Below are 11,597 nucleotides of genomic sequence, written 5' to 3'. Positions count from 1 at the left end.
GTGATCTCCTCCGTTCGGGACCCAACACTGCACGGCACCCGGACTAGCAAATCCATTCGCCTCTCTTGCCGCGATATCTCGGCCGTTGAGTCACGACTAGTAGACGGTTAGGATACCGCGCCAGGAAGCTGTGACGTGCTACAAGCATCGGGCAGACGTACATGCACGACCGAGTATTTCTCTTCCACATATTTTACAACCGTTCTTGACTTTGCGTACACCATTCCAACCCCAGTGCTGCGATACGCGCACAAAAGGACCGCCACGACAAAATCACCCACTACACCGGCACGTGGGCCAGAATCACTCGGCCGGTCTCCTCAACCCACCTGTCAGCGACAGGCACCGCTTTGTCTCTGTGCGCTTCAAGTGTTCCCACTCGCTGTCTGTGCTCTCCAGCTCCACCCCAAGTTGAACCGGTGCCGAACTTCACCAAACCCAACGACGACCAATCCACTCCACGTCTCCGTCTCCACCCCACACCACTGCCCGCCCGCCCGCGCACGCGGGCCATTCATCTCCCCCGCCCCGCCGATGCGCGCCGCCGATCCCGCGCAGCAGCCGCCGCCGATCGATCCGCGCTCCGCGGTAGCCTAGCCTAGCCTAGCCATGTCCCCCCACACGTCGTGGAGCCCCCCGCTCCCGGGCGTCGTCACGCTCAACTGCACGGACAACGCGTACGAGTGCCTCCCGCTCTGCCCCGGCCTCGACTGCCCCGACTACGCGGCGCCCCCGCCGCCGCCGCTCCCGCTCGCCCCGGCCGCCGTCGACCACCGCCTGCCCGTACGCCTCCTCCTCACCGTCTCCCTCCTCTCCGCCTTCCTCTTCCTCTCGCTCGGGCTCGCCACGCTCCTCCTCTACCGCCGCCGCCGCGCGCTGCGCCGCCGCCGCCGGGCGGCCGCCGCCCAGCTGCCTCACGGCGAAGGGTTCGGTGATGGCGGGGACGAGGAGGGAGGCGGAGGCGGAGGGGTGGTGCACCACGTCTGGTACATCCGCACGGTGGGGCTCGACGAGGCCACCATCGCGTCCATAGCCACCAAGGAGTACCGCGGCGTGGGGACCGGCGGGGACTGCGCGGTTTGCCTCGGCGAGTTCAGCGACGGCGAGCTCGTCCGCCTCCTCCCGCGCTGCTCGCACCCGTTCCACGCGCCCTGCATCGACACCTGGCTCCGCGCCCACGTCAGCTGCCCGATTTGCCGTTCCGTCGTCGTCGTGCCATCTAGCCTCCCGGCTGCGGCGACTGATGCTGAGGCAGAGGGCGGCGAAGTGGAAGAGCACCAGGTGTTTGACGAAATGTCCCCGTCCGAATCACTGCCCGAGGGTTCTGAGGATTCCGATGCCTCGTCGGACACTCAAAGTGAGGACACCCAAGTTGTAGCAGAGGAGAATGGAAGTGCGACGCCCAAGCCAATACGGCGCTCAGCCTCCATGGACTCGCCGCTGTTCCTTGTGGTTGTGCCTGAAGGTCAGGGTGGTGCTCTGCAGGCTAATCGCAAATTGCCCACTGGTCGACAGATGAGCATCTTCAGGGCGAAGGAGAAGGATGCAGCAGGGACATCTTCATCCTCTTGTCAAACAGGCGGGTTCAGGATTGGCAGGTCCATGTCAAGCAGTGGTCGGGGATTGTTCTTCTCACGGAATGGGCGCTCCACTGGCAACGTGCTGCCACTTTGAGTTGGTGTAATGTTACTGTCAAGAGGATACAGCCTCAGCAAAGCCGGGAGCTGGTAGTGTATCAGTGTCTGTTAATAGGAAGTGTATACTGGATACCTGCAGTGGCTCGGAGAGAAAATCTCATTCTCATCTGAAATCTGTGAGTTGACCAGAGTAATTATTGTGTGATAAGTATTTCTTGAGTGGACGTGCTTGTGTTAACTTGCATGCCCAAGTTTCCTTTATCACAATGTCAACTACAAGCTATGGTCAAGTGAATTTTGGGGAAGAAGCTGAAGGTTGGCTTCTTCATGTAATATCTATGTATATCAATCTTGCAAAGAGTGGACCAGTGCCTGCTTCAATATTTATTGTTTCCAGAAGGGGGTGGTGCAAATATAAGAATTTGTCCTTTGGGGAGGAGGGGCTGCCCTTATTCAGTATCTAACAGTGGATATCATTGAGCACATACCAAATAAGACCTTGCACTAGTAACTGAATGTCTTAAGAAATAACAACTACTTTGCATCATTGTTATTTGGATGTCTAGTGAACTAATGTATACCAGCTTTCTGTGCGAGTTCTTCATGTTGGCAGGATATGCGTGAACTTGAAAACACAAAGCTGTTGTTTGCTCCTGTGGTCAAGGAGGGAAGGTGCACCAGATTGAGGTACCTGATTTCTCTTGTCAGCCCTTTCACTTTTATGTGTTGGTATTACTTGTTTTTTGCTCGAAAACGTGCCAAAAAGTGTGAAATTATTTATGAGAAGAGCACTTATCATGCTGATGCTACTAGTAGACTGCAAGAGAAACCATATGAAGCAGCCCTTGCTGATGCTACTGTAATGGCAAGAAATACCTTGAATGCATTACTTTGTAGTTTGGGGAAGCAACCCTTGCTGATGCTATTGATAGGCATGTATTCAGCATGGAACAGTGGAGATGGTCGAGCTCGTATAAAATAAGAACTACGTGCATGTTTATTATTTCCAAAAGGGGATGGTGTGAATGTAATAAAATCAAGAATCTATAGTTTGGGGAGACTAACACTTGCTGATGCTTTGGGGGACCAACACTTGCTGATGCTATAAATAGGCAGTGTTCAGCATGGAACAGTGGAGATGATCGAGCTTGTATAAAATAAGACCACACCAATGTTTTATTGTTTCCAAAAAGGGATGGTGCTAATGTAATAAAATCAAGAAACTATAGTTTGTCGAGACCAACACCTGCTGACGGTTGGATAAGGGGGGCCAACACTTGCTGATGATATTGGTAGGCATGTGCTTGGCATGGAACAATGTAGATCATCGAGCTCGTATCATACAAGAACCTGCACTAGTAATTAAACAGACATTCAGTAGGCTGTAGGCTTATTTATCATATGGTTGTTTCGGTGTGAACTACTTTTGTTGGCAGCATGTACATGGACTCGAAAATGCAATACTCCCTCCATCTCTAAATAGATGGCTTATAAATTCAGTTAAAAAGTTAACTATTTCTAAGTTTGACCAAATATATGGAAGAAACTATTAATAACTAGTACAATATTTAATAAATACACTATGAAATATCTGACGGTGGATATATTGATATCAATTTGATATTATTTATACCGTATAGCTGCAGTGGCTTGGAGAGAAAATCTCATTCTCATCTGAAATCTGTGAGTTGACCAGAGTAATTATTGCATGATAAATATTTCTTGAGTGGATGTGCTCGTGTTAACTTGCATGCCCAAGTTTCCTTTATCACAATGTCAACTTCAAGCTATGGTCAAGTGAATTTTGGGGAAGAAGCTGAAGGTTGGCTTCTTCATGTAATATTTATGTAGCAATCTTGCAAAGAGTGGACCAGTGCCTGCTTCAATGTTTATTGTTTCCAGAAGGGGGTGGTGCAAATGTAAGAATTTGTCCTTTGGGGAGGAGGGCTGCCCTTATTCAGTCTGTAACAGTGGATATCATTGAGCACATACCGAATAAGACCTTGCACTAGTAACTGAGTATCTTAAGAAATAACAACTACTCCCTCCGTATCAAAATATAAGACGTTTTTTGACACTGATGCAGAGGGAGTACTTTGCATCATTGTTATTTGGATGTCTAGTGAACTAATGTATACCAGCTTTTGTGTGCGAGTTCTTCTTGTTGGCAGGATATGCATGAACTTGAAAACACAATGCTGTTGTTTCCTCCTGTGGTTAAGGAGGGAAGGTGCACCAGATTGAGGTACCTGATTTCTCTTGTCAGCCCTTTCACTTTTATGTGTTGATATTGCTTGTTTTTTGCTCAAACACGTTGCCAGGAAGTGTGATTGTTTTTTTTTTGTTAGAAGAAGAACACCAAGAAATTGGAAAAGCTTACAAGGTGAAACCTCCAAAGCAAGGGAACCAAAATCCTGTGCTAGCCAAGAACATAAAAGCTAAAAAAAGACATGTTGGTATTTCTTTGAACTTGTGAAAACCTCCGTACAGTTTATGAAGTCCATATGCATTTTAAATATAATCTGTATTGAATACTATTGCAACATTTTGTCCTATTGCTTACGGCCATGTTTCTTATTTCCAAAAGGGGATGCTGCAAATGTAATAATCAAGAGTCGGTAGTTTGGGGAGACCAACACCTGCTGATGCGGGCCTTTTGGGGGGCGGGGGGTTGCTGATGCTATTGGTAGGCATATGTTCAGCATGTAACAGTGGAGATGATCGAGCTCGTATAAAATAAGAACTACGTCCATGTTCATTATTTCCAAAAGGGGATGGTGCGAATGTAATAAAATCAACAATCTGTAGTTTGGGGAGACCAACACTTGCTGATGCTTTGGGGGGATCAACAATCTGTAGTTTTGGGAAGCAACACTTGCCGATGCTATTGGTAGGCATGTGTTCAGCATGGAACAGCGGAGATGATCAAGCTTGTATAAAATAAGACTACGCCAATGTTTTATTATTTCCAAAAGGGGATGGTGCTAATGTAATAAAATCAAGAAACTGTAGTTTGTGGAGACCAACACCTGCTGATGGTTGGATAGGTGGGGGGAGGGGACCAACACTTGCTGATGATATTGGTAGGCATGTGCTTGTCATGGAACAATGTATATCATCAAGCTCGTATCATATAAGAACTTGCACTATAGTAATAAAACATTTGGACATTCATTAGGCTGTAGGCCTATCTATCATATGGTTGTTTCGGTGTGAACTTTCTGTTGGCAGCATATACATGAATTTGAAAATGCAATACTCCCTCCAGCCCTAAATATATGGCATATACTATATATTCAGTTAAAAAGTCAGCTATCTCTTTGTTGGACCAAATATATAGAGGAAACTATTAAGAACTACAATATTGAATAGATACATTATGAAGATATATCTGACGGTGGATATATTGATATTGATTTGGTATTTTTTATCTTCATATTTTTCTATATATGCTTGATCAAACTTAGAAAGCATCGACTTTTTGACTCAGATGTGCCACCTATTTGGGGACAGAGGGAGTACTGTTGTGTGCTCCTGTCGTTAAGGAGGAAAGATGCACCAGATTGAGATACATCACTTCTCTTTTGTGTTGGTATTTCTTTGAACATGTGAAAACTTCCCTATAGTTTACAAAGTTCATGTACATGGTAACATAATGCATATTGGGTAACTATTAAAACATTTAGGGCCTTTTTGGATAGGGTTGATTTAATCCAAATTAGATAAGTAACAACTAATAAAAAATGTCTATGCAGTCCACCTCATCTGAAGACTCCCTTGGGCACCTAATAGTAAGCATCCCCAAGATTCGCCATGGTTTAGTCTTTTTAGTTTATGACTAGTTGGGTACATGCCATTCAATGTTACTTTGATTAAAGCTCGAATTTGGTTGCTAATAAATCCATATTTTGCTAAAGTATGGAAAAATAATTCAGAAAGTAATGAATGGACAAAACCATTGAGTAGAATTACTGTAAGCTATAATTGGACTTGATGGTTTTATTTCCTTGGCTGAACTAAATTTTGTACTTGTGCATTTATTTTTCTGTTAGAGCCAACTCCCGTGTCCCATTTTCTCTAAACAATCCTAATAACGGAAAATGCTAATTAAACTAGTCTCATGCGGCCACGCCCTGCTTCAACTACCAGGGACAATCCCTACTCTGTTTACCAAGTTTTTAATGGTTTCTGGAATAAATATGGAAATAAGCAAGCATAACACGACCTCCAATTTCTGTTTTTTTTATTACAACCATTTTTGTGCTGATGAAGGTGCTGGGTGCGTGTTTATTTTCTATATCTATGCTCTTTTTCCTAGCAGTAATCTCTCTCCTGTTGAAGTGGCGTTGCCAGCAATCTGGCAAGGTTGGCTTGTGCCATACCTAAATTTTGCCATGTATTCCTAGTATATATAGTACATGTTTGAATATTTGAGCTGAGCTGCATATAATAGGTACCTCCGCCACACCTTAAAGTTGTTCCTGCCTCCGTCAGGCCTACTGGTCATCGCATTATATGGTAGGTGCACAGTAAGGAACGAGTTTCCACATGCTTAAACGAGTTGAGAACATGCTACTCCCTCAGATCCAAATTAATTGAAGTTGTACTAAAGCTGCGTCAATTAATTTGGATCGGAGGGAGTATTTTTTTTTCTTGAATTTGGTAGGTAAAATATATTTAGTATCATCTTGATTATGACAAAGCATGAGGCTGCTGTATCAAAAGTCTTCTATGTCTTTGCTCTCCAAGCTATATTGCACATTTACACCAGAGAACTCGTGAATATCAATTGTGAAATAAATATGCTCATCTGTTCACCTAAGCATCAGTAATTTTATCAGTTATACAGAACTCACGAATTCATAATTATCTTCTCGAAATTACACATTATAGTTCACTTGCATTGCATGCACCTCATCATTCATACATGTTGTTTGAGAAAGCATGCTAAGCTCTGGTTATCAAACATCTAAGGATATTTTGTAAAAAGAAAACTACAGGTACAGCACTTGAGATTTTACCATGTTCTTCGTTTACTACTCCCTCCGTCCCAAAATTCTTGTCTTAGATTTGCCTAGATACGGATGTATCTAGGGACGGAGGGAGTATTAAATCTCACTATATTGAAGCTTCAACAATAAATTTCAGAGTTATGATTCACCATTCATGTACCCAAAAATTCCTTTCTTGATAGATGTAGCAAAGCACATCATTGTTGTTCTGGAGCTAAAGCACAGAGGAAGCTGTCTTGCATGATAAAATATCACACCAACCGACAGTGGATTTTAGATTTTAAGTTGTCTTTTTTTGTGATGCTGCTGCTGGTTCATCTTTTGTTCCCATTGGCAACTTCAGGAAAAATCTGCTTATGCTTTACTTTATGGCCCCTTATTCATCCTCTTTCTCCATCGTTGTCTCCCCTTTTCCTATACCTAGTCTCTTTCTTCAAGTGGAATTATTTATTAAGAGCCCATACAAATGAAATTGCGTATCTGTTAAGTTGTCTATTTGTTGTTTGCTTTTATTTGATGGGGGTCGCAGCTGCTGATCTCCAGTTGTCCACAGGCTACACTTTGGTTGATGGTAACCTATGCACTTTTAAACTGTAACATGTGTACAATTCGGTTGGCATGGTTTGTACTTGTACCTTATATTTCATGTTTTTTAATTGCATTAATATTCTTACCTTCTTCTTCCAACATGTTTTCACATGTATGATCCCTTTTCATTGCATGAAAGTTGAGATAACAAGGTGTCCATGCGTGTATAACTCAATACACAGTAGATCTGATAGAGGCAAAGCCATGGAAGCTGTTGTTGTTGTGTATCCTTCAGTGATTTGTGAACGCGGCCTTTGCTTCCTCTAGTGATTCCTTTCAGGCTTGAGTTTATTCTCAAAGATTAATGGAGTGGTAGAATATGCAAGTGAAGCATATCTCATCCAATGTCTTAAGGTAAACCACTATCATTCTTGTTTTGATTAGGAGCTCTAGTGACGAGGTTGTGAGCTCAGAAGTGTTGATTAACTGGTACTTCCCTTTGTAAAGAAATATAAGAGCGTTTAGATCACTACAGAGGGAGTAATTATTTTTGAGAAGTTTCCAACAGCCTGAAGACATGATTACATTTAGCTGTTTTCCCAAAGGTTTTTAGAAGTAAAATCCTAGCATATTTATCTTATGATGAGCAGTCAGTTCGAAAAGAAAGCCGTATGCTGTACTGGGACTGCTTTGCTAAACTGTTACAGGTGGACCTCTCTACTCTAAGAGCCATCTTGACCTAAATTTGGTCAGTCAGGAACTGTTATGTCAGATGACCGTATTGGGAATTTATTAATCTGCGTATTATTGAATTCACAGTTGATTATGATTTTCCTGATACCGTGTTATCGGTTCTACCAATGTTAAGCTCTCAGCTGAGAACGCGAAGGTTATGAATTCCTGGAACAGGTCCACAACATCTGTAGGTCTTTTTACTATAGCACTTGCAAAGATGTGATCTATGTCATGGGATTGAGATTGGTTCTCCACATTCACTACTGTATTAAGCTATGGTTGTTCCACTAACCAATGAATAATTAACAAGAATCTTGCATGTCATGTCTGCTTTTGAGACTGGTTAATTAAGAGCAATTTTTGTCCTGGCGTACAACCTGTTTTGGCATGTTTCAAGCCATGATGCTCTACCTCTTTTGGTCCCTATTGCTACAAGCGGCCTCTAAGCATATGGACCATTAATAATCTATATCGTCGGTGAATTCGTACGAATATACTACCCTATTGCCCGCCCTTGGTACCCGGATCTGTCATTTTCACGGGCACTCACATGCTTGGACTCACGGGCGCTGATGATGCATATCCATTTTTCTTCAGGAAACATGCACACCAAATATGATACAGTACATGACTGTAAAACAACGGTACTTCTGTGAGTTGCACATCTTTCCCTAACTCAAACCTTTGGATGGATGGTGTCTCCACTGAAGTTGCTGTCTTTCTAGTACATTTTTTACTCCCAGGCGAGACGCCACCCTTTTACCTGGACGAAGTTACATCGATCGGAGCAGAACATCTCGGGGGCGGAACGCGACATGCTGCATGGGAGCAAAGCTGCGCATGTGCTTTGTCCCGTCGGTCGAATCAGCCGGGTGCAGAGCATCGCTGTTCGCAGAAACGGGGCTGCTTCTGCAGCCCTCTCCACTATTCGGTCAATCATGCTTACATGGAAATGGTAAAAGCTATTCCGGTAAAGCGCCCTGTTCTAGAATCTTTTTCCTTGGGTCAATGGGACGACACGGCACAACTCGTGCCCTGTGTTCTGGAGCTCTTCTCTTCTCCTTGTCTTGGCATCGATTGGCTTTTCACTTTTCAGTACTGCCTGACCTGTGCTCATGTCTGTGCTATGCTGCTTTCTCTAAAAGGCTCCACCTTCTTTACAGAAACGGACTTTTGTTATGGCACACTGAAGATATGTATGCATTACTCTAATATCCAGTATCCAGTATACCCGATTAAGGATCTAATCAGTCATACTACTCGTTTTGGAACTAAAAGGGAGATGTTGTCTGTTGGTGTTTTGGCAGGAAATGGTGCTTCACGGGGGGAACAGGATGCACCGAGGAGGTTGAGGAACAGCGCAGCTGACAACAGTGTCCGATCCTATGGAGCACGGTAGGCCACAGGGAATGCCATATGTCATGTCTGCCATGCATGGAATTGTTCTCTGCCTTCATCTTTGAAGTGGTTTGGAAGCATTGCATTGCATGCCCCGCGTTTTAAACCGAAGAAACAACACATGCCTAGCTACTCTACATGCAACATCTACTGATGCACATTATGAACAAATTCATTATTTTTCATCCATGGATTCAGCAGTAAGCATTGCATTGCACAGATGGACTTTATTGGTTTGCACACGAGTCACCTAACTTGCTAGAATAAACTAATGTTGCGCATTGCATAATGTAAGGTGAGATGCTACCCTAAGCCGCCACAGTAAGCTCTTGCTCTTCTTGGCTCTTCTCGACGATCTGATGGGCCGCGGTGGCGATCTCATCCACGGAGGTAAGTTGGCAATCGTCCTCCACCTGCAAATATTTCCAGCCATCAGATTACGCAGATTACGCCTAGGGCTAAATTAGCTTGAATGATGCATTTAAGTGATCTTGTATATATTTTTAGGAAGGAATCGCAAAGCTGTTGTTACTAGGCCTAGGGTTATAGCCCCAGCTCACATCGTACGATCCCATCAGTAATTTAAGTTACTAGACAGCGGTTCCAACTGGAAACACGCCGGACAATTTTAGCTAGGTTTGCTGAGGTCCATTAAAGTAAACAGCTGGGAGAATTTGGAGGCGTTTGCTGTCCGGGACAACGCAAAATACAAAAAGCAAGGAAACCTAGGCACCAGCTTGTTTCAGACTGAAGCAGTATGATATTGCTAACCAGATATAGGTACTGCCGTAAACCCCTTGGACTGAGAGCCATATGCATGCATATCACAAAAGCCGGAATTGTTTACTTGTACGGGGAGAACGTGTAGGCGTGCTACGTACCTTGAGGCTGAGCGAGTAGAGCACCATGTGGCCGGCGCTGCTCATGTTGAGGTGCAGCACCGTGAGCCGGTGGCCCTGCAGCCCCACCAGCAGCCGCAGCAGCTGCCTCGGCCGCCGCCGGGACAGCATCCGCAGGTTAGCGTGGCTCTCCACCATGGTCACCTCCACGTCCGCCACCGCCGACGGCTTTGATCCGGACGCCTCCGCCCCGGGGCAGCCGTCGGCACCCTCACCCTCATCGGTGGCCGGAGGAGGCGCCGGTGCCGAGGTAGCGCTCATTGAGTACTGAGGGAAGGTGAAGAAGTTGGCGAACGGCGGTGGCGGCGCTTCCCCGCCGTCGACGGCTGCCGCGGGTTCCCGTGTCCGCCTGTGCGTCTCCAGGGTCTGGAGCAACTGCTCCAGCTCCTTGACGAAGTTGATCGCACCTCCAACTATAGATGCCTGATCACCCTACGTAGACACAGCAATAGCGCACACTTTAGTAACAAAAGCAAAGGGGTCGAGGAGGCCAATGGCGGCTGTGAATGTTACCCTTTGCGCGTAGGAGGGCGGCATGAGGGAGCGGAGCGCGGCGAGGTACTCGTTCATCTGCTTGCGGCGGTTGCGCTCGACGGCAATATGGGTCATCCGCTGGCTCTCCACCTCCTCCGAGTTCTTGGCCGTCCTCGTCCGCCGCCGCTTCCTCCGCCCCGTCGCCGCCGCCGCCACGGGCGCAGCGTCATCCTGACCCACGCCGGCCGCGCTCATCTCGCCGCCACCTACGGACTCCTCCTGCGGAGCGGTAGCAGCGGCGACGGCGGAGATATCCAGCTCCTGGAACGCAGCTTGAGGCAGCAGCATGGACGAGAACGCGGCGGCGGCGGCGGCGTCCCAGTCCCCGCCGTCCAAGCCCGCCAACCCTTCGCCCCCACCGAAGAGACCATTCCAAGCTCCCCCCGCCCCCGCCCCCGCCATGGCGCAGCGACCGAAGAGACCAGCAGCAGCGCGGGAGAACACGGCCTCCAATGCCATGCCTTGGCCAGCTCCGGAGGATCTCTCTCCCAACTCCCAAGGACCAAAAGGCACGAGCTGGCTAGGTCTTGTCCATGGCAAGTTGGCGACGGTTGGTGGTCGGGGATGGAGATGGACACGTGAAGCGAAGGGAGCTAAGCTAGCTCTCCTGTGAATGATGCTGCCGCGTGTGCTTGGGAAACGGAGTGGCACTGGGGGAGGCGTGTTGCGGTGAGCCGGTGGAGAGGGGTGGAGCACGGTACTATATAGGACGATTTTGATTGATGGGAGGGCTTGGAAGGTTGCGGATTTGCGTGTGATTAGGCCATGATTTGGTCGGAGTGGGTCGTACTGCCTCGTCGCCGGAAAGGTCATCATGGCCTCGTGGGAAAGCGGCACATGCAAAGAAAGTCTCG

The 11,597-nt window shown here is 46.6% G+C and overlaps 2 protein-coding genes across 2 annotated transcripts; one reads left to right on the top strand and one right to left on the bottom strand.

The window, feature by feature from the left end:
* Positions 1-451: 451 nt before the first annotated feature.
* LOC119310293 (E3 ubiquitin-protein ligase RING1-like) lies at positions 452-2,065 on the top strand. The gene has a single exon (XM_037586092.1). It carries the CDS (start codon positions 610-612, stop codon positions 1,672-1,674), a length of 1,065 nt encoding a protein of 354 aa, XP_037441989.1. The 5' UTR covers positions 452-609; the 3' UTR covers positions 1,675-2,065.
* A 7,438-nt stretch (positions 2,066-9,503) lies between these two features.
* On the bottom strand, positions 9,504-11,401 carry LOC119305696 (transcription factor bHLH94-like). Its single transcript, XM_037582151.1, has 3 exons — positions 10,723-11,401; positions 10,192-10,641; positions 9,504-9,723 (listed from the first exon to the last, which is right to left on the bottom strand). Exons 1-3 carry the CDS (start codon positions 11,200-11,202, stop codon positions 9,619-9,621), a joined length of 1,035 nt encoding a protein of 344 aa, XP_037438048.1. The 5' UTR covers positions 11,203-11,401; the 3' UTR covers positions 9,504-9,618.
* Between the last annotated feature and the right edge of the window lie 196 nt (positions 11,402-11,597).

The sequence above is a fragment of the Triticum dicoccoides genome, chromosome 5B (assembly GCF_002162155.2).
Source record: "Triticum dicoccoides isolate Atlit2015 ecotype Zavitan chromosome 5B, WEW_v2.0, whole genome shotgun sequence".
Taxonomy (NCBI): Eukaryota; Viridiplantae; Streptophyta; class Magnoliopsida; order Poales; family Poaceae; genus Triticum; species Triticum dicoccoides.
This window is presented reverse-complemented; position numbering and strand designations above follow the sequence as displayed.